Source organism: Sturnus vulgaris, chromosome 17 (assembly GCF_052056855.1).
Source record: "Sturnus vulgaris isolate bStuVul1 chromosome 17, bStuVul1.hap1, whole genome shotgun sequence".
NCBI classification, from domain to species: Eukaryota; Metazoa; Chordata; class Aves; order Passeriformes; family Sturnidae; genus Sturnus; species Sturnus vulgaris.
The window spans coordinates 5645454-5668843 of NC_142259.1; the positions used below are offsets into that span (position 1 = coordinate 5645454).

The 23390-nt window shown below is 43.8% G+C and overlaps 1 protein-coding gene across 1 annotated transcript; it reads right to left on the reverse strand.

Moving 5' to 3' along the window:
* Positions 1-18982: 18982 nt before the first annotated feature.
* Positions 18983-23169, reverse strand: BHLHE23 (basic helix-loop-helix family member e23). The gene has a single exon (XM_088175078.1). It carries the CDS (start codon positions 23167-23169, stop codon positions 22495-22497), a length of 675 nt encoding a protein of 224 aa, XP_088031204.1. The 3' UTR covers positions 18983-22494.
* Between the last annotated feature and the right edge of the window lie 221 nt (positions 23170-23390).

The following is a 23390-nucleotide window of genomic DNA, read 5'->3' on the forward strand; positions in this document are numbered from 1 at the left end:
GGTATTGAACCTTTTGTTGGCCTTATTTGCCTGCCAGAGCTGGCTTGGGCACACCAGCCCTGGAGCCCGTGCAGCTGAGGAAGGGCTGGAAGACTTTGACTGATCACACAACACCAACCTGTTGGTTGGCACATCCTGGATCCAGCAGGGATCCCCTGGGGATCACACACACCTCGTGTCAGCCAAGCCTCCCCTCGGTGAGCCAGCACTGCCTCTGACTCCTGCCACAGGGCTATGGCACACAAATCAAATGCCAAATCCTTTTCGTTTTCTACAGCCAATTAAAGTCAATTAGACCACTGGTGTGAGCTGGGCACACTGGCACAGGGGTGAAGACAAAACTGTTCTGTGTCCCTTCCACAAGCAGAGCTGAATTACTGTGTTTTTCTCCCAGAATGATTCAAGCTAAGGGAAGAGGCACTAGATTGTGAGGAGAAGTATTTCAGAGAGAGAAAAAAAAAATCAGTCCTCACTAAATCCATATCCCAGCTCCTCAAAGCTTGCTTACTGCCAGCTCCCTAATTTATGTAAACTGGTCGTCAGAGCTGAATTAAAACCTACAATTAGCAATCCAGGAGGGCACGGTGGTAATTCAGACAGATGTGCCACTTAAAAATATTTACATAAAGCTTGCAGGATAAGCAGCACTCCCAGAGGGAGCCGTCAGGAGAGGCTCTGGCAGGTCCCCCAGCACAGCTCCACTGCCCCAGGCTGCAGAGCCCCACCTTGGCTCGGGTTTGCCAAAGACTCCAACCACAGCTGCAGCTCCTGGGATGCAAAAGCACAAAGACCTCCAGAAGTTATCAGGAGCCTGAATGTTGCCTGATCTTTTTCTCAGGGAGATGCTCTGGGGTTTGCTTGAAGCTGCTCAGAAACCTCGAACCTGTCCTAACCAGCAAAGAAATCCTCACTTCTTGCTGCACCATAAGCTCATTGGCAAATACTCTCCCCACAGGTAATGATAAGGATTTGCTGACCCTAAATTCTGTGACATGAAGAGCAGTTTGGCTCAGTGGTGACAGCAGGAGGAACAGGATCTGATTTTTGGTGGCCATGCAAAGAGCTGGGAGCTTCTTCTTAACTCACTTTGTTGCTTGTAAGGGCCAGACAATCCAACAATTTTTTTTCTTGGAGAATTTAGAGATTAATTTGCACTTTTTAGAATTTGGGATTATGGACCAGACTAGAAAGCTTTCACTGTGCCCTGGCTGAGGGCTTGCCTTCCACTTCTGTTTTAACCAGCTTGTGCCAGCAATGAGCTTTTTATGAGAAAGCATGAAGAGTTTGGGGAGAAATTTTTAATTTGCAAAGATCCATTGCTCTTATAGTGCAAATCCAATCCTGTTGTACACAGCCTCAGTTGTCCTCCAGTGCAGCTCAGACATGAAGGGGGTCCTTGTGGATGGATTTTGGGTTCTATTTGTGGACCTCTCCCATTGGTGCACTCCCTCTTTATCTTCCAAATGGAATGCAAGAGATAAACTACCTTTGGAAAGCAGCACTCTCTGTGTGTTCAGATGCTCTAATTTAGAGTTTTTATCTGCAATTTCAGCTGCAGGTAAAGGATGGCTTGAAAGGAATTGTGTAGGTGGTGTTGGGGTGTCAGGAGGGGTCATGGGCTTTCTCAGGAGGGTTTAGGAGCTGTGAACAAACACATCTGCCCAAGCATTTTAGAGCTGGGAAAAGCACTGGTAGCAGTCAGTTATAAAATGGGGCCAGTTCACACAGATGGTGAAGACAGTAGTGCTGGTTTAAATCCACAGAAAACCAGTGACTAAATTGGCTCAGACACAGCCCTGGTAGAACCAGGAAAAACTGTTCACAAATGTCAATTCATGGAGATAAGCTTTTTTTTCCCCTGCACCACTGCCCTGGCTACAGATAATCCCCATTTTCCACCTTTCCAGTTGCATGAGTTCACATATAATGTATAGGAATTTCAGCCTGGAGAATGCAAAGGAAATTTTGAAGATATTTCTTTGATATTCTCTTGCTGCTCTCAGCACACACAGTATTTCCTTCTCCCTTACTGGTAGCCAACACCTCCTCTGGCTTTGGCTCTGGCACTGACACATATTTCAAAATTATTGCAAAAACCAATGAATTTTTCTCAAATATTTATGGGAACACACAGAATGTTCACAGCAACAGATGAAAGACTGAGTACCAGATTCACTTGTTTATTAGCAAAATGCAGGGAAAAAAAGGGAAAAGTGATTGCCCTGTTTTTGTATTGTATCTGTGGCTTGCTCAAAAATCTTCCAAATTTGAATGTAGTTCCATTTAAAAAAGGATATAATTTACACCAAGGTTGATTCATCTGCTGGTCTTGGTGGCTAGAATATTCCAGCAATGGGTTTGCTTTGTTTCAGCACAATAGAAGTTGAAAAAAAAATACTGTAGATGAGTTTTAATATTGCAGCTTTTATGTGGAACATGAAAGCTCACTAGTTTAATACAAAGTCATTACTGCAGTTAAAACCATTAAGTTAATTAATATGGACATTTATTACTACCGATAAAAGATAATATCAGGGGATTTATAGAAACAATATATCTGTATATTCTTCCTCCTAAAGTCTCCACAAAGACAGGACTTTGAGTGGGGTGGAATATATTCTAATGGCACCTGTTCCTGGGGCTGGCACTGAAGGTAGGTCAAGGGGAACACTTGCAGCAGAGTCATTAAGATAACCCCAGCCCCAAGAGCACCAGGGCTCGCAAAATAAATCCTTCAACCTTGACAATTATTACACGTTGAAGGCAGCAGCAAGTCCCTTGGTCCTGCCAAGCTTTAAGTGGTAGAATAACCTGTTTCTTTTATCAGCAGCAGCCCTTCCACTGCTCAGCTCCTGCACAGCATCAGCTCCTGTCCTTACACATAAAGGGAACCCTGTCCTCGGTTTTTTAGCCTTTACAGAAAAGTCAGCAAACCCTCTGCTTTCACCCCTTTCACCTCCCCAGCTCTTCAGAGCTGAAAAACCTCGGCTTGTCCCTGAGTGCTCTTGGTCATTTCCTCCTACTGATGCTGGATAACAGTTGGGAGACGCCGTAATTTAATAAAGCTTTGGAAATGCAGACAACTGCAGAGTGTGATAGAGGGGCTGTATCAATCACCATAATGACAGACATTAGCAGAGTGCCAAGTGTTTTGGTCTCAACAGATCTGTCAGGGTTTCAGGCGGCAGTTGTACGTACAGGTCTGGGCATCGGCCGCTCTCCTTCACTGCTGTCTGCAAAGCTGTCACTCGGAGAGGAGATTTATTGGGCTGGGACATGTGATTTATGTCAGACGGCTTCAGCTTTGCTAGCTCGTGTGCCACACTAGTAGTTAACAAGCAATTAAAATCTTTGGTCTGTTGTGCTGGGAGCTACATCACAGTTCCCCAGAATCAGCATTCAGCATTATCCCCTCTTAAAAATCCTCACTTTGGAGGCTGGGGGGAATTTAAGGAGTGCCTTCTCTGGCACAGACAGTTTCTCGGGCTGCTTACAAAGGTGTGAATTGGTTCTTAGGGAGGGTATTTTAATTCTGGCTTTCTCTAGGTCCACTTGTTCCACAGTTGGGCTGCCACTCTGTGTGTCTGCTCCTGTGGGCTGTGGCCAGTGGGGAAGCACCAGCAAACAGAATCACATCACAGAACGATGGAATGGCTGAGACTGGAAGTGAACCTCAGAGTTCAAGTGGTTCCAAACCCCTGCCACGGGCAGCAACGTCTTCCACTAGAATGACCCAAACAAACAGCACTTGCTGCAATCCTCTCTGCCAGAGAAGCTTCTCCAAGTCCCCTCTCCTTGGCCTCTTCCCACTCCCTCCCCAAGCTGCTGAGCTGCTGGCTCCTGGTGGTGCCCACACACCCAAACTCTGCTGCCGATTCATCCTGAGATCAACCTGGCAAAACCCTGGTGCAACAACACCTGGATATAAAAAGCACACTTTAAGGAGCAAAAACGGCTTTATGCTGATAATTTGAGGCAGCGTCTCCTCACTCTGCACTCCCAGCACTGCTGACATCCCAACACTCACTGCTGGTGAGTGGCACCAACATTTTGGCCACCTCTGAGCCCACTGTCAGGGCAGGGAGCCCAGGCCAAGCTGCTTGGACTGAAATGGGCCCAGCCTCGCTGGGGAGCCCCTCTGCTGTGCTGCCTGCACCAAACTGCCCAAGTCAGACTGCACTTTGATGCTAATTAGCCTCATTGCACACACACTGCGCTCTGCCCTGAGTGATGCAGCCTTAATTACTGATGACAGGGATGGGGTTTTCTTGTTCTTCTGTTACAAGCACTGGTGATAGTGAATGCACACCTTGGTGGGTATTTTCACCCACTGGACACTGCAGTTCTTTCAGCCCCTCCCCGTTCTGTTCCGTGGTCTTTGAGCCAGTATTTCAGAGATAAGATTTTTTTTCCCATCACAAAATGGGTACATGAGGCCATGCCAGTTTTCTCTGTGGAGATGATGCACTCTCTAATACAGAGTACATACTTAAATCCCCTTTTCCCTTATGTAAAAGCCTCAGTCCATACTGGAAATAAAGCATTTGTGTTTCTGAACTTTTCAACCTGTTAAAATCACAGGGAAATTTTACAGACAAGCGACTGCCCAGTGCAGCCAGCAGGAAATGCTGCATCTCTCTTCTCAACCAATATCCACAGCTTTAGTACTTTTTCCAACACTTTGTCCTTCAGGGCCAGTGTTCCTATATGGCAGATGAATATTTGATACTTAAAATCCCCCAAGCCCTCCCCTAAGGCTTTTTCTTGCTACAGCCACCCATGGTCTGTGTGGTGCTGCAGGAGGGCAAATCCTAGTGAGGGCTTAATTCAGATTTTTGGCTCCAACCCAGCTTTGCTAGAATTCAGACAGACTTTCCTGGTACTTGCAGTTTTCTTGGCTGTTTTTCCCTCTCCCACCATCCCACCATCCCAGAGGATGGATTCCTCCTGCCCTAATAAGCCAGGAAAACCCCAGGGAATAGGCTAATGAGATGTTGGGAGGGGTTTATGCCTTTTGGTACAAAATTGGTGCAACAAATCTACTTCTTCTCTTTTAAAATATTGATTCTTTTTTTTCTCCTTTTTCAGATAAAAACTATATCACCTTTCTGACTAATTTTTATACCATAGGGCTGAATTGTCTGATCCTTTATGCACAGGACCTGGGTTAAAGTCCCAGGTAAACCTGGGATTACAGCCAGGATCCCAACCCAGCACTGAGCTGTGCAGCCTGTGTCATACAGCTTGGGAAAAGGGCATGTTTCCTGAAATTAAAGCAAAAAAAAAAAATAAAAAATCCAAGGAACTATACAAACTTCTGCTGAGCAAAGGTGATCCGTGCTGACATTGAGAATTGTTTGATTTACAATAACAGGGAGATAATATTTTGCTAAGCCTCCCTGTAATACAATGTGTGTCATTTTAAATTTCCCATTACACTGAGCAATCTAATAAATAAATGCCCCGGCTGCAATAAACATGAATCATGCAGTGTGGAGAAGCTCTCAGCAGTCCTGGAACACATATCTTCTTCCTAATGGTCTTTGGAAGTCACCGATTAATTTGACTTTGAGCTGAGTGTTTCTGGAGCAGAGGAGCCTGGCTACTGCCAGGCAAGTGCCTTCAAGATGCTGGGTCAAACTCTGACGAGATTTAGTGACAAATCAGATTTGCAAATTAGGGCTGTGCTGCCCTGTAAAGGATACAGCTCAAGCCCTGTGATTAGCAGTGGTCAAATAGAATTGACTCCTGGGGTTTTTCAGGGTTTTTTTTTCAATGGTGGAAAACAAAAGGAGTTGTTTTACATCCTGCAGCAGTGAAAGCCACCTTCTGAGAACAAGAAGTTCATGTCATTTGTCCCCTAATTTCTGCTGTTCATCTTCCACTGGATTATGTGCACGTGAAGGTATTTTAGTTATCTCCTGCCTTCATGCCATTATATGTTAGAATTTGGGATGGAATTTAATATGAGTAATGTTAGGGGAAACAGGTCAGGGTTTCAGATTAACACCAATAACCATAATGAGAACAGATGCTTATATCCATCTGGAATGTAGATTTAATATGTTAAATTCATAGCTGAGTCCATGAAATGCAATCATCAGATGTTTACTGGTCCCAATTTAATGAGCGATTTTGGATTAAACAGGGGCCAAACAACAGGCCACCAATCTATATTAAATCTCTGCAAAATGAAAATTGCAAAGATTTACTTAGGGTCATTACACAAGAAAATTTAATCACAACCTCATCCATAATGTCACATCGTCATCAGACTGATAATTGAAATGCCATGTGAGGGATTATGAATAACCCTCTGTTTATGAAGATAGCTTTCTGATTATCTCTATGTCCTGTGAGTAACATAAAATATGATTTGTATTAATGTACATGGGCCTTGCCTAAAAGAAACCCACTGGGGATCTGCAGAAAAAAGTCTGATTTTTTTTGCCTTCGCTCTTCCTGACGGGAGATGTTGTTAAGTAACATTATTGCCACAATTTCAAAGCTGCGTGGTGAGGTGAAGCCTTGAATACAGACTCAGGCTGTGTTTATGGCATCAGAGGGAGGCAGAGCTTGCAACATCCCTGCAGCTGGGTGTGTGCTTATAAAGTATTCAGCACGTGATTTTAGTAAGCAAACATTGATTTGTCTAGAATCAATATTAATTTTTCAGACTGTATGTTCTCTAGGGCAAGAAATGTATCTTCCTGTATTTACTAAACACTTAAGTACATTTGGGATGTTAATAAGAACACTTTTGATTTTGGCATGTTGCAAAATACTAAACTCTTGGATAACTGACAATTACATAATTGTGTGTTGTAATGGATTATACAACAGACTGCAAAGAGCCAAATTTCTAATTGCACTTTGGTTTCAAAATTTCATCTGAATATTTACACAGCGTGTGCTGGAGGACTCTCTGCTCCAGCCCTGAAGGAGAATGCTCAGCTGAGATAATCCAGGAGCCACACGAGTGAGCAACAGGCTCCTCCCGAGCACCAGTGCCTGTGCTGCTGGCACCCCTGGGTTCCTGCCACCCTTCTCTTCCAAATTCTCCTACCTGCACCATCCAGCCACGCAGGAGTGATGTCCTACCCTGCCACTGAGCTCGCCACTGTCCCTGTGTGGGGACACTGTGACATCCTCCCCGTGTGCTGGCACCGGGGTGTTGGGATGCCCCAGACTCTGTTAGCACAGCAGTAAATGCCCAGCAGAGCAGCTGGGGTTTCTCAATCTCTGCCCCACAGCCAAGATCTCAATTTCAGGAGCTAAACCAAGATCCCTCCTGCCAAACTCAGGGCAGGAGAAGGGATGAACTGAGCAGCTCAGCCCCAAAAATGTGGCTGCTTCCTCCTGCAGTTGCTTGAGCTCAGTCTGAACCTGCCCCACACCCTGGGGATCCAGCTCTGTTTGCAGCAAGATCAGAAGGCAAACGGGGATGTGTCTTTTCCCTGTCCAGGGCTGCATTCTGTGTCACCTCATTGTCACTGCTGCAAAACTGCTCACATCCAATGTGTTTTAATTGCCCTGCATAGGAATTAATTAGCCCCTTGGCCAGGGAACATTTAAGCACCGAGCTCAGGAACAAGAAAAACCAAGCAGAATAAAATCCTGATTTTCCTGCCTGTCAGACAAAAGCCAAGAGTCCCTGACATGGGAATCTTGCATCCAAACTGGATCGTGGTGCCCACTGTAGAACAACCAGACAGTTGATCTTCCTGTCCCAAGCAAAAGTTTCAATCAATTCCCACATCACACTTAATTCATCCCAATTTTAAACAGATTTAGCCTCATCCACTCCCACATGGCTAAGGTTTCCAGTGGATCTCAACCCATGTTGAGCTTAACAGGCTCTGAAAAACTTCTGTGTTTACTTCTTAGGTGTACCAGTCTGGGAATAACATGACCTGCTGTAAATAATTTGTTTCCAAGAAAATCTGTGCTTCTTTCTGACTGCAGCAGGCATCAGGCAGCCAGAAGTGGAATGAGGCAGATTTTTGGCTTTAATACATAAACAATGTAATTAAATGCAGATTAACAGGTAAGGCACATCCCTCCATGGACCAAGGTAAGGAAGGATGTTAGTTTAAATTAAGTCCTTGTGATATTTCTGGCTGTCCAACCATTGAGAAACCAAGGAAAAAAATCCCACGTGAGTGGAATTTTACTCAGGATGCCACATATCCAACCAAATGCACATTTAACAGGCTCAGCCAGCATTCCATCCCCCAGGCACCTTCTCTCCCACGGGCTGATCCAGTGGAGTGGCTCAGAGCATCCTTGCACTGCCAGGCAGTGCTTTGCTCCACTGGCAGATATTTAAACCCCATTAGGGAGACCACGATGCAGGTACCAAGAGAGCCATCCCAGGGAGAGGATGGTGACTTTGGTTGGTCCTTTCCTCTTTTCCCAGGATGTCTGACTGAGTTTCTGCAGGCAGAAGGTGCTGGAGCAGGTTCAGCTCTGTGGTGATGACAGGATGCTGTCGGCTCCTCTTTCATGGAACAGTTGGGCTGAGTGTTGCCTTCCTATTACCGAGGGTAAGAAAATAATGAGTCATTATTAAGGGGTGCTGGCACGTGGGCAGAGCTCCGAGGTGCTGGGGGAGGGCCCAGTGCCACCCCTGGCACAAGGACACAGACACAGGAGCGTGGGCAGCAATGGGAAAGGGGAAATGCAAATCCTGGGATGGGGACAAAGCTCCTGGTGTGTAACGGGGCTGAGATGGCAGAATGCTTTCCTGGATCCCATCCTGTAAAAGCCCTCATCTGAAGGTGACAGCAGCCACCAAATGGAGGTGTTAAAGAGAACTGACGCATCCCATAAACTCCAGCTGTCGCCTCCAGTCCGCGTCTCTTCTCCTTCCCCTGCCTGGGCCTCTTCTCTTGGCTAATAGCCCTAATGATTAAGATTGAAAACAGTTTTTTCTTCTTTTGCTTTCAGCCTCAAAGGTTGATCTTCGGTTATTTTCCCTTTTCTTCTTTAACAGTCTAATTTCTCAAAGAAGAGGCAACTGAAACTGAGGAAAAGCCAAGGGTTTGCTGCTGGACCTGTTTTTTCCAATTGTAGCAGACCTTTAGCATGCTTTTCTGTAACCCCCAGCTAAACACTGCTCCAGACCCTGTGCTCAGTACTTTCCTTTTCCTCTCCCAACTCCTGTTTAAGAGATCAGACTTGAATCTTTTTTCCCTTTCTGCAAGAAGTCTTATAAAACAGATCAGAAGACCCCAACCTAAAGTCTCTGAGGTCACACTCGGGTCACATAATTTAGTCTGAAACAGATTATTTTTGTTTTCTTTCCTGGTTGGAAGTTGAATGAAGTGATGGAACGTGATCTGCAAACTACTGTGAACTACTACGGTGGCCAAAATTTGATTGAATTAATAGAGTGTCTTTTTTTCGTTTGGTTTTGTTTTTGTTTCATAGCTTAACCTTAGCCAAGGGAAAGGTGAGTCTGCAGAGAAAATCAGCAAAGAGTTAAAGGATGCTGCAGAAGCATTGGCTGCCAGTTCAGGAGACAAATACAATACCCACTAATCAGAGCTAAAAGTGGTGTTCCTTGGTGGGGAATAAGAATTGTTGTGCAACAATTCTGAGTTGAGGTGAAAAGATCCACTTGGGATCCCACCCTGGTACCCAGTTTCTATATATATATATAGGCACTGATCAATCCATCACTATACTTCAGGATGCTGTTTTGTGCAGAAAAATAAAAATCTTCTAAATTAATTTCTACTCCTGTCTCAGGGGCACTGTGGAAGATTAACCAGTGGTGAAGAATGTCACTCACAACATCACACTCTGCCCAAGGAAAAGGGTTGATGAATTAATGTAAATAATCCACAGTATTTTGCTTTACATCTTCACCATCAGTTAGAAATCTCATGAGGAGAATGAAGCAATGAGAAAATGCATTTTGTTTTTCAATAGTGGCTATTTTGAAATTCTTGCTTACATGAACAACACACAGAAAAGAGTTAAAAGTGGCACATTATCTTTCCAGTGACATATTTAGCCAGTTATTCAGGCTATAATGAAGCTGTGTAATGAAGTCAATGTCCTTGAAAGTTCTTCATCAATTTTTTTCTCATCTGTCAGCATATCCACTTGCCGACACAATATTAATTAAACACAACATTTCCTGGAGTGTTGAAGTGAAGTCCCATCACTGATAATGAACAGGTTTAGGAGAGTCACATCCCAACAAAATTACTTTTTAAACCAGCCTTATTAAGCAGAAAATTAGACCTAAATCACCCTACAACATCCTCATTAAAAGCCACTGATCCTTGGCTGCTTCTATGTTCTAACATCTTTAATTAGCAAACTGCTAGTCTATCTGCCATGATAAATGCTATTAATCTTACCTTTCATTTGCTTTCCCTTAACCTATCGTTTGCCCACTTCAGGGAGGCACAGGCTTCCACCAGGACTCGTTTCACTGTGTTTAATGTCCTTGTAAGGATGAAAAATGGGGCAGTCACGGGTTAAACGGCATGACTCTCTCCACCCTCGCTCCATCACTGAATTTCAGAATTTGTAGATATCTCGGATGGCAGACTGGCTGTGTTTGAGGGAAAATGAAGAGCATTTTCCAGTGGATATGTATGGAATACTGTTGTCAAACCTTGGCAGTAAATCACAGTGCAACTGCAGTTCAGTGCCCTCTCTGCTGCCCTGCTTCAACCATGGAAGAGTTATGGACATCAATTAAAAAAACCTCCTGGGTGTCTGTGAAGGCTCCACCCAGGGAAAGAAAAGCTTTGAAAACACGATTGCATTTTAGAATTGTAGCTACTAAATCTACGGCCTTTGAGGAGCCTTTACAAAGTGTGACAGCTTCACAGCCTCCTTAACATTTGTTCACAGAAGCTCCAGAACACATCAGGACAAATAACACACTGCATCAGGCCACTTTCACATGGCATTAGTCAGAGGCAAGTGCACAGTGCAGTGCCATACTATGCATTTCAGAAATGCACTGCTCTTTGCCGTGTTCTCAGGTGCAAAATGCCATCTTGGATGTGCACTGCTTTTTTCCCAGTCTATAGCTGTGGAATTTGGGACTTTTCACTCTGTTCATTCCAGCTGTTTTTTGCAGTGTGTCTGAGCATCATCTTCTTACAGCAAATAACATCAACCATGTTCAGCTCACAGCTCCTGGGCAACTGAGAAGTACAAATTTAACCTCTTTCAAATATCTTGTGATAAATTCAGTTTGCCTGGGGGGGTCAGTCTCTTCTCCCAAGTAACGAGTGATAGGACAAGAGGAAATGGCCTCAAGTTGTGCCAGGGGAGGCTTAGATTGGGTATTAGGAAAAACTTCCTCATAGAAAGGGTTGTCAAGCCCTGGCAGGGGCTGCCCAGGGCAGTGGTGGAGTCACCACCCCTGGAGGGATTTTAAAATGTGGTACTTGTGCACTTGGCTTAGTGGTGGGCTTGGCAGTGCTGGGTTAATGGTTGGATGATGATCTTAGAGGGCTTTTCCAGCTTAAACTATTTTAGGACTTTGATTCAGATCTTTCTAATGGGCCTCTGAGTGAGGCTCTGACCTGGCTGAACACTGCAAGTCCCAGAGGCAGACACTGTCCACAGCCTTCAACTTTCTCAGAGCTTAACTCTGAGATTTGTCAGCATAATTCACTCCATGTGCCCCTATTCATTTATCTATTTCATTGTTATTATCCCATATTATTTAGTGACCAGACTTGCCTCCCACAGATACAAACACATTCCCTTGGCAGCCTTAATGAAAACTGCTTTTAATTTCACTTTGCCCTGGGTTATTCTGGCTGCTGATGGGCTGCTTCTTATTGGGGACATTATTCTAACTGCTAGGAAACCACGACCTTTTAAGCTTTCATTTCAAGTCCTAATTCTAGCACTAGGCTGTAAGGCAGGAGCTCCTCTCACTGAGTTCCTGCCCCTGAAAACCAAGCATCTATTCTGAGCTATCTGTGCAGCTTCTGCAGTCAATGCCAAGAGATAAGCATCCCCAGAAGGGGACTTGTCCACCTATTCTACAGTGACATGAATTACCCTTGGGAAGCTGTTATCTATTATTCCTCAGGATGGAGACAGCCCAGGCTTAATTAGTTGTCTGACTTTTAGATGTTGAGTTAGGTACAATAATCTAACTCCCAGTGATTTTTTTTCTCTCTTTTTTTTTTTTCATTCTGGAGCAGATGAGTCATGATTCATATGCAAGGATGGTACTCGTGAAGCTGTGCTTTTCTAATGAAACCCTTCTCTCACCCCCAATATGTTTCCATTATCTTGCCATCAGGAAATAATTTTTTTCTCCTGCACACGAAGACACACGACATGCTCATTTACCCACACAAGTGCAAAACCAGATTAACTACTCCATAAATTAGTTAAAAGATTTTCCCAGAGAAAATGAAGAGGAAAGACATGTAATTTCCACTTTTCAGCTCTGAATGAATGAAGACACTTTGTCTGCATGGCTGTTTAGATAGACACTAGAAATCATGATTTCTGAATTGTGATGACCAAGTTTATGTGAAAAGAGCTTCTCTAATCCACATGAAATTGTTCATGTTTTTACCTCAAAATCAATGTCCACTGTGTTAGCGTTTTTTTCATATTTAGCTTAAACTCCATCATTCCCTGTCTCCAAATATGGGTTGTACTGCTCCTGAATTTTAACAGCTGGACCAAACAAAACCCCAAACTCGGGGTAAAATCACATCTCAGTGGAAACTGAGATCAGAGTAAACTTCAGTTCTAACTCAAAGAGAGTGTTTCAGGCCAGCAGCTGGGTAATGTGGTGAATGAATCATAGGTCAGTGCAGCAAACCAACTGAAAGTCATTAGAGAGTCATCAGAGTATTTGTGACGAAATAAATCTCAGCCTTGGCCATGATGGGGCTGGTTTGGGGCATTCCTGCCTGAGCAGATACCCCTCACATCACTGCCACGATGAGCCACTTTGTGCTGGCCAAGTCCCAACAAAACCCCAGCCCACAGCCCCTTAGAGCTTTCAGAAATTAATTTTAGATTATATTAAAGTGAAAAAATGAGTGCTACTCCTATTGCAGGACCTGATGGGAATGACACTCCAGTGCAGATGAGCAGAGACACACCTTTTTGTGTGGGCTGAGTAAAATCTTTTCCATGTCTTAGCCTGGTCACCTGGGTTGTCTCCTTTTAACTGGAGTATACTCCTCGTGTCATTGAGTTTCAATGATGCCTTTGGGTAGATGAAAATAGTTCTTTTATTCCAGACAGCTGGACCCAGTCAATAAGAGTATTTCAGCCAGAAGAGCTGTGTGTGTATGTTCAGGTGTTACACAGGAAATCACAGCAAGGGCCAGGGAGTAGAAATGAAGTATCAGAATCTGTCCAAATAATGCTGATCACAAAAACTGAATTTCATGACGCTGGCACTTTTCTCATTTGAAAATGAGAAGATTCTCTGAAGCTGGGAGAGTGATACTGGTGCAAAATAAGTGTCAGAAATGGATTAACTCCATGGCATGAGAACCAAAATCTGGGTGTCAGACTGGGAGGGAATTACAGATGTGCACTGAGGCTGGTTCAAAACCAGAGGCTAAAGAGGGATGTGACTACACGAATAAAAAATCCCTGTTAGAAGTGCCTTTTTCCTTGCAAAAAGAAAAACAAGGAGTTGCTCAGCCAGAGACGGCACCTCCTCCTCTCACTGTGTGCCAGCCCTGCTTCCTTCCCGGGGGTACCAGCTTTGTGCAGGGCTCTCTCTGGGCTCAGCCTGTGGCTCGAGCAGTGACAGAGATGCAGAGAAAGCAGCAGAGGACAGCCCGGCGATGACACTTCACGTTACAGACCGGGGCTTTCACAGAGCCAGGATCATCCTGGCCAGAATCTTTGCAGGGCAGGAAGAGAAGGGCAGGCCACGGGAGCTCGGAGAGCCAGAAAGATGCTTTTGGCAGCCAGGGCAAGTTTGTGTAGCAAAGCATTTCATAAACCCTGGCCCAGATTCTCCCCTGTGACTTGACCGGGCTCGGCACAAGGCGAGGATTGGAGAACAAAGATGGCTTGGAGCCACCTTTCTGCTTCTCCTCTCCGGAGCAGCTGGGGACTGGCTGGTCCCCAGGGTAGGTTCAAGTCGCCTCAGGCGATGGCAGCAGCAGGAGACTGCTAGAAAATAGCCAAGATGCAGCTACACCTCCTTTCCAATTGGCTGTCACTGCTCCAGAAGGAAGCAGGAGGTGACTTGGGTGACACCACTGCCACAACAGAGGGTTGATCTGCCCAGGGACCCCGAGCGTGAGGAGGAGAGAGAAAATGTCAGCGTGGATGCTGCTGGGGAGGCAGAGCGGTGTGTGTGCCTTATCCAGGGAAGCAGGAAGCACACATCATCTAAATTCAAATCTGGTGAGCCACTCACTCCAGTCACTGTGTGTCCACGGGCACATGCCTTGATCTTTTCTGTGCCTCGGGGCAAGGCAACTGGAGAAGGAAGTCGAAAGCATCAGAATTTCACTGAAATGATCGGATGCCGCTTCCAAATTGGATTTAACTCTAAAAACCAAAACAAAGTAAATATCTACAGGCGCGCACACTCAATGTAGTAAAAAATTAATTTATCATGTATTTCTATAGGAACAAGTTTGTCTACAGGCTGGATCAGAAACCAACCGAGGGCAGAAGCATTTACAGGGGAGAGAATTTGCAAGGATGAGAACTTCAACAAGCAGCTGAAAAAAAAACGAAAAGGAAAAGCTCTTGCCTGACAGCGAATTTTGGGTTTGCTTTTGGTGAAATAAAATATAAGACTGACCCCAAGAACCTACACAAGAGAGAAACAGCAGAGAGAAGGTGCTCTCTGTGCATTGCTTATCCCCCAGAAAGGGTTTTTGTGGACTGCTACAAGTAAGCACCTGAAAGAGGAGTCAAGTCAGACAGGAATGAGCTCTCCTGTGTTGTGCAATCTCCAAGTATCAAGATTATTCTATCCAGTGCCACATCCAATTGCAACAGGGACTGTTGGGAGTAACAGAGCTCCTGTAACTAAAGTGTTTTCTGTCCTCAAATCTTCCAGGAAACCGACTGAGGCACAAGAGGGAAAAAGCCGAGGGGAGAAAACTTGTTAGAAGTAAAATTGTATTTTCTTGGACATTGGAAAGGATGTAAAACTGAGCCAGAGGCCTCCAAGTCAGCAGCCATTTTAACATTTTGCGAGAGATTTTCATCTTTTTCCCCTACAGCCTCAGTTCTGCTGTAAACACTGAGTGCACCCACTATGGCTGTCAGCTGGAGAGTTTGCTTTACACTGAAGCTGCCAGGAGTTAAAAAATACTTAAGGTAATGTAATTCTCAAATGGAAGGCATAAGGATTTCTTCACGACATCTGTGTGAAGAGCACAAGACATGAGCTTTACTTTCAGCAAATCAATAAAAACAGGATGGATGCATTTGGAAGCCAGGGAAAGCACAGGCGTGCTGGTTCTCTGTTGTTCTCACTGCAAAGCTGCCGGTGGCACAATGGGAAACCAACACCCTGCACTGTCCCAAAACATCACTTCTTTTTATTAAGCATTAAATAAAAAGATGAAAAATATTATTCATGACTTTGTTGGCTTGAACAGGCCAAAGCAATTTTTCAGGAGACCAGTGGTTTTCATGCACTTCCTGTGCTACAGCCAAATGATGTTGTACAAAGTTTCATGAAAACATAATAAAACCATGATGGTAAAGCAACCAAAAAAATGACATAAAAAGAACACAGAAGGTAAGTAAATTATAGGAACACCCGTTCATGGCAGACACACATGGAGACACTACACATATGCATCAACATATGCATTTTACACTGACAAACATGCCCACACACACAACCACATTTACCAGCACAACCTAATTTTGAAAGTGTTTTCTTCAACAATCGAATGGGTGCCCTTTGCTCGAAGGCAAACACAAGCACAATAAATCCCTTACTGGTAGCACTGAAGAGGAAGCATGACTCCAGACTCTGGGAAAGTTCAGCACTGGTAAATTCTGATGAACACCATTACTGTGATTACTGCTCGGGCACAGATATGCCCGCCTCATTGTCATTTCTTATACTACATCAAGCAGAGGCTGGTGGGGACCTAGTGCTGCTGTCGCCCAACTGAATGTGACCTTTTTTGGGTGACCGCGCTGCAGTGGGGGTTTTCTTCCTCCTCCTCCTCTGGGAAAGCATGAATTAAAAAAAAAAAAAAAAAAAAAAGTGCAGACCAGAGGACGCAATGTAAGGTTTTAATAAGCCCAGATATTAAATAGATGAGCTTTTCTCTTTTAAATGTCAGCATTGTGGCTTCACGGGAGGAAAGGGAAGGGGCTAAATATCCTGGGATGTGGGGAGTTTTAAAGTGCATAATGATGGCGATAAAAATCCATAATGTCAGTTGCCTTGTGGCAATCAACAACCATTTCACATTATGCTTGCATCTTAAGGTTTGCGGCCAAAAAACAGATTTGCCTGTGTCTCATTAAAATAACGAATGCAGTCCGAATGGATCTGCAATGATTCACTGTACGTCACACTAAATCACAGCGCTCCTTGGAGCCAACTGACTATGGCCTCATTACTTTAGACAAAAGTGGGCTTGGAGGAAAAACTGGGGTGATGTTTTTTTTTTTTGCTCAGCCATGTTTTTCCCTTTGAAATACTTAAGGCAAAAGAGCAGATAGGGTTTTGTTTTTTTCCCCATTGGTCGCCGAGGAAGGTTGGGTTATGTTCATAGTGCAATTCCGTATCGATACCCACAAACACACAAAACATCAGTGTTAGGGTGGGGGAAGAGGAATTGAGCAAATATAAATGGCATTAACAGAGCAGATTTTAATGAACATGAATCGCTGATGAATTGGAAGGCTTAAAAATTAAAATAAGCTATTAAATAATTTAAATAGAGATACATTTGAGCTGCTTCACCAAGGCAAGGAGTTCAAAAAGCAGCACGTTCCCCTCCTCTGTCTTGTAAGACCTTAAGTACTTGTGGTTTGTCTCCTGCAAGTCTTTGTTCTGCAAATTTCACTGCCTTAAGCATAGCAAAAAAAACCAAAACCAAACCCCTTTGTTTTCACCCTGAATTAAATTGATTAATATCTCTATACATTAGTTTATTGTAAAGCTAATACTTAAGATTAATCTATTTGGCCTTAAAGAAATATGAGGGTTATGCTCAAAACTGTTCAGTGTTTCACGAATAAACATGAACTCAAATTTTACTCATGTGAAGCTAAGACTACTTAAAAAATTAAATGGATAATTTAAAAACTGTATGTATTCATAAATACAAATAGAAATAAGAATTTGGAGTAATGGTTAAAAGAATTAATGTGAATTTTGATTATGAAAAGATTATATAAAGTCCTTGGTGAAAATCCTACTTCAAAACATCTGAAAGAATGGCAAAAATGTCAAATATATTATTTGTTGCGATAATTAGTTCCATTTTTTCTTATGCACATATACTTTATTGTAAAGAGAAAGTGCTTGATATTAAGCTATTTTCCCACAAAAAACACATGCAAATGTATTTCTAATCTGATCACAAAATATGTTACATACCCGTTTTGGCATTTCTTTATTTTAGGTAGGAGAAAAACCGCCTGAGAAACATTCATGGAATGACTGATTTAAATGTTATAAATCCCTGAAATTTTCATCTCCCTTTGAATGAAATGCTAAAGGGGATTAAAGACTAAAGACATATCACAAACAAATTTACATTATTAAAATTACTGTAATCAAGAGTCTTTTCTAGCCTTAATCAGGATTAGTGAAAACAACCCCCCCCCAACTTTTCTACTGTGCAATACTAATCAAAATTCTATCAAATGACAGAGAACAATATAAAAGCAGTTTTGAAAATTGAAAGTATTGGTTGGTGTATTTTAGCATTCTTCAGAAGCATTTTCACTGATTCAGACCAAAGCAATGATTTCTGTGCTGGAAACTCACATGGCAAGGAACAAGGGCAGGTAAAACAAGTTTCAGTAATGCTGCAGTGTCCAGCCTCTTGTTTTCAAGAGTCCACTGGAGGAACACAATTGTTGAACACAATGCTGTGGAAGTGAATCATGGAATGCTTGGTTTTGTTGTCTTAAACAGTAAACTAGATAATTCCAGCTGTGGCGAACTGCTGCATGTGAGGACTCAGCCTGGCTGGACGTGCCGCCACTGATGAGCAGGTTCAGGCTGAAAAGCCACGAAAGCTTTTAAGTGAGGCGTTTATCCACCATGCCCTGCACTTCACACCTGCTACAAGGCTGATATAATAACGGTATAAAACTTGTACATATTTTTCTGGGCCTCTGAGGCCTCTTAAAGGTGGCTGGTTGGGTCAGAAATCACCACTGTGCCCTGCAGTGCCAAGCCCCGTCTCGCTGTCACCAATATCACCAATGCTGCCAATTTACAAAACAGCACCAGGGCTGAGCCCTACGTTCATTTCACCCTGGAAAATGGAAATTATAGAAATGTATATGTAAAGAACAACACCAGAAAAGCGATCTGAGAACAGAAAGCGATCACTTTCTAAAGCCTTGGAAACAAGCTCAGTGTGCAGCAGTATTCAGGTATTGTGAGAGAATGCCATAAAATCAGAGATATGGATCAAAGGACAAGGAAAGCTTCATAATTCTCACACTTCTTTCCAGGAACTTCAACTTATTTAACTTTTTGCTGGTCTCTGAGGTAGACAGCTTCATTCTGGGCCTTCCATCTTCGAACCTGTTGCTTCCCTGTATTTGGTTAAGGAATATTTTACCTTGATAATGTTAAACCTGGGCTGATGCAGTGCAAGCTGACAGCAGTTTCCAATCCCCTATTAGTGACATTATATATGTTGGTTAGTAAAACTTTCATTTTGTTAGGGACAAGAATTACACAAGTTAAAAAACGCAACAGACAGTGAAGCAGCATTTCCTCTTTCTGACACTCCTTGCTGCTCAGTCTTGTAGTTCAAAGAAAAACTAAGCGAGGTTAGAAAACAATATATTATATTTAATTAAAAGTTGGCATTATGTTTTCTTCCAAGTATGAACAAATCAGGATATTAAGTACATTAGAACACATGATATGTATTTCAGTTCCATCTGAGTATACACAATAAATCCTTACTGTGAAAAAAAAAAAGAACAGGCATCATAACAAGAACATTTGAGCAGAAAAAAAAAAACTTCTTCAGTTTTTCTCAAGCCCTCCCTTCATATTCTCTGAAATACCAAATGGAAACAAACACTTAAAACCTTACATGGTACACAAAATATGCCAGAGAAGGGGAAAAACAAATGACAAATACAGGAATTCATCCTCAGGATAACCATGCATATCTGCAAGGTTAGCACTGATGTTTCACACACACAAATGCAACAGTCAGCTGCTCCTTTATCCCCTCCCAACAAAATCATCTTTGAGAAGTATTAGGCATTCCCTTGGTAGCAGTTTTAGCAGCAGCTCAGCTCAGTGTAAATCACCTCGGAGCAGATCCTTCCTGTCGTGGGCAATGCTCAGAACGGGCTCCCCCTCAGCACCAGCCCAAATCCTGCAAGTCCAGGGTGCACAGAAGCAGCTCACAGCACTGAGCTTCCAGGTTAGCTGAGAACTTGGCCAACTTTGTTTCAGTTTAATATTGTTGGTTGCAGGAAAAATTATGATTCATCTTCTCTTTCCTTTTCAATTGAAACCGTTGTACTTTAAAGTTAATTGCCTTTAGTAATGCTTTGATAAAGTCTGCACTTGTTTTTAATACCTGGCCTTTTAACAGTACTTAAATAGCCAAACTTGCTATTTTTCCTTTAAAAAAATTTTTAATGCAGATTTTTTCTTCTGCATTTGAAATTCCTTACTTAGCCTCCTGAGATCATTTAATCCCAAGTGGACTCTTGAAGACCCTTCTCAGTATTTCAAGGACTCTCAGAAGGGAGAATTTTAGGATTCTAGGTAGGTATGATAGTATGAGCAAGTTTTTACTAATGTAAATGAAACGAAGAGATTTCAAACAATCACTGTACTATAACCTATCATTCCAAAAATAGCTTGTCTCAGACTGTGAAGAGTTACTCAAATGAGTAAGACTTCTTTTTCAGGCCATAATTATTTGACAAAGAAGTGATTAAAAACTCCATTATTTTTAGCCTTAAATCTTCAACTAAACCAAACTCAGATTAAATATTGACCTGTTAAATACTTTATTCTCCACCTATTTTAGTTTTGGTGAAAAATGAACAATTACGCTAATCTCCATTTAAATATCCTCAATCTTCTCTAATTTTAAGCAGAAGTAACATGCATCTACATACTTAAAATTATGATTCTCTGTTAAACTGGCCCTCTTTTTTATTCCCAAATATTCCCTAGCAACAACTCAGTCTGCAAAATTTTAAGTGACCTTTGCTGATCTGCAGTTTCCAGTCGTTTTTGCTCCAGTAGGGGTTTTGGTTGGCTTTCACTTCACCAGACGTGCTTTAAGAGCATTTTCAAAATTTTCTTTTACAGAAAAATGTACAAGAGATAAACTGTTCTGTAAAACTGCTGGGTTCTTTCCTTTTCCTTTCTTTCTTTCTTTTTTTTTTTTTTTTTTTTTTTTTTTTAATTACAGGAAAGAAATGAAGATATAAAAATGGAAATGAGCAGGAACCAGTTTTAAACATATGTCTTTATGAATAAGGCTTAATCACACACTTCGTTTTCCAAACACAAAAAGTCTTTTGGAAATGTATTAATTAAAATTAAGTGCCATGGACAAGCGCTTCAGAGGGATGGCAGTCCTTTTCAAATTAGCATAACACTAGCGACAGGCATGGAAATTGGTTTAATAACCCTAAATAGTTACACCCCACTCCTAACACAAATGGCCACGGACAGCTCGAGCCCCTGAGGCTGCGACTGTACCAGTTTACGTGGTTGCTCTGACATTGGGTGGGTATTTCCAACCCCAACAGAAAGCACTGAATGCACCTCAATTATTGTTGTTATTATTATTATTATTATATAATGACTAGTGAAGCATACAAGGCACCAAAGCTTTGAACAACATAAAGCAGAAAACCAAAGTAAACCAACACAAGCGACACCGAAAACTCAGCCAGCGAGAGACGCACTTTGTAACTTGTACAAACACAGTCAGTATTGGCAAGAGATCATTAGTTCAGTCGTGATATTAAGTGGCCCAAACCCCAGATGTAGATCTAGGGTTAAGCTGTGGATAGAACAGAAAACCAAGCCAAAGGGATCAGCAGAGTCTTTAAGCAATTTCCTTCCCTGCCATGTTTTCCATGGGTGTGCTCAGAGCTAAGCTCGCTGCTACAATAACCCCAGTCAAACACCACTTCCAGGGCACGGCATTCCCAGAAAATGTCAGAATACACAACCTAAACCCCTGCCTGCTTAACTCAGACATAAGCAACGTTTTTTTGTGTGCTCGTAATTCAGGAGAAACTGGGGAAAAAAATGCAAATGCCTGCTGATAAGGAGCTGAATACACACAAGCTTTTCCCAAGTATTCTGATCATTCCCCTAAGTTCACACGGCTGCTCCTGCCGCATCCATTTCTGCTTTACCTAACTTCAGCAGGGGTTTTGCAGGGACTGCCAGCTAGTTTTAGAGACATGTAGGACAGAGAAAGTGGTTATTCATGTCTTTTATTTATTATAAATACATATAAATATGTTAAGTCACCTTTTGCTTTGTTTATCATGATGAGCAACGACTTTGGAAAATCATCCGGAAAACTTAACCAAGCTGAGAAACAGGCAAACAGCAAGCATTAGCATACAATCACAGCTTCCTCTCAGTCCAAGAACGGGTTAATTTTTTTAAGAGAGAGAGAAAAAAAAAAAAAAGCATCTTACTTTGAAGCATCAATTGTTTTAGCGAGAGTACTGGACTTCCCCCCCTCCCGTGAGCTCTGACCAAATGATTTCCATTTGGGTTTGCGGGTGCAGTCCAACCCCAGCTGGCTACACAGAACCCCCTCTGCCCATGATTCTGAAACATTGCATAGTTTGTAGCTGGATTTTACTTCCCCTCCCTCCTTTCAATCTATTTTTAACACAGGTCGATCATGCCAAAGCAAATTCACTGAGGTTTCCTTTTCCAGATCTCTCTCCCTCTCTGTTTTTCTATAGTTCTGTTTCGAAACTGCTCAAAAACTTTGTAGCTCAGAGCAAGCGAAAAGCAACATTACGCTCACAATCCACTGACAGGCTGGGAAGGAAATAACTCTACAGATAAAGTTGCATGTGAGAGGGGAACTAAATAAAGTAGAAAGTGGGTGTTTTGGGGGGTCCACGTGAACTGCCAAATATTTCCAAATGGGGAGGTGGGGGGAGATTTAAGAGAAGAACAAAAAAGAAAACCCAGACTTAACTGATGGAGGGAAGCCAGGGCTGATGGCAGTGGAAAGAAAAGTGCACAGAAAAAAAAAAAAAAAAAAAAAAAGAAAAAAAAAAAAAGAACTAAAAAAACAAGGAAAAGCCCGAAGAAAGCAGAAGTCAAGGCTTGTCGTTACAGTGTTTGCAGAGGGCGGAGGCGGCTCCTGTGAAGGCAGTGCATTTTTCGGGGCAGCCGGGCACGGCCGCGCCGCCGAAGGAGTACACGGGCGACTGTCCGAAAGGATTGAGGGTGGCGGGCAGCGGGGCGCTCAGCGCCTGGCCCTGGTTCAGGTAGGCCACCAGCCGCCGCATCTCCTCCAGGGCCTGCGCCTGCATGAGGATGTAGTTCTTGGCCAGGAGCAGCGTGGCGATTTTGGAGAGTTTCCGCACCGAGGGGCTGTGTGCGTAGGGGATGACGGAGCGCAGCCCGTCCAGCGCGTCGTTCAGGTCGTGCATCCGCCGCCGCTCCCGCGCGTTGATGCTGAGGCGCAGCGAGCGCTGCTCCTTGGGCTTCTTGCCCAGGGCTCCCCCCTTCAGCTTCCCCTCTCGCTCGAAGCCCGGGCCGCCCTTCACGCCCGCCTCGAAGCCGTCCTCCTCGTCGCCGCTCTGCTCGCCGCTGCTCTCCGCCGACTTGCCCATCGCCCCGGCGTGGAAGTCCGCCCCGCCGCCCCCCGCGTAGGAGCCCCGCGGGCCCTCGGCGCCCCCGCGCACGGCCCCGTAGGCGAAAGCAGAGGGTCCGTAGCCCGGGGCCAGCGCCAGGTACGCCTCGCTGCCCAGCGACTTCAGCTCAGCCATCGCCGGCGATCCCGCTCGGCCGCCGCTGCCTGGGCGCTGAGGAGGAGGAGGAGGAGGAGGAGGAGGAGGAGGAGGCGGCCCCGCCGCTCCGCTCCGCTCGGCGCTGCGCCCGGGCTGGGGGCGGGCAGTGAGCGCAGAACGGCCCCGCCGCACTTATATCGCCGACAGGGACCGCGGGGACACCGCCGCCAATCGCAGGGCAGCGCGCTTCCCTTCCCTTC

Bases quoted from the DNA above. Each gene is read 5' to 3' on its own strand.
- BHLHE23 (XM_088175078.1), bottom strand. From the start codon at position 23,169: ATGGCTGAGCTGAAGTCGCTGGGCAGCGAGGCGTACCTGGCGCTGGCC.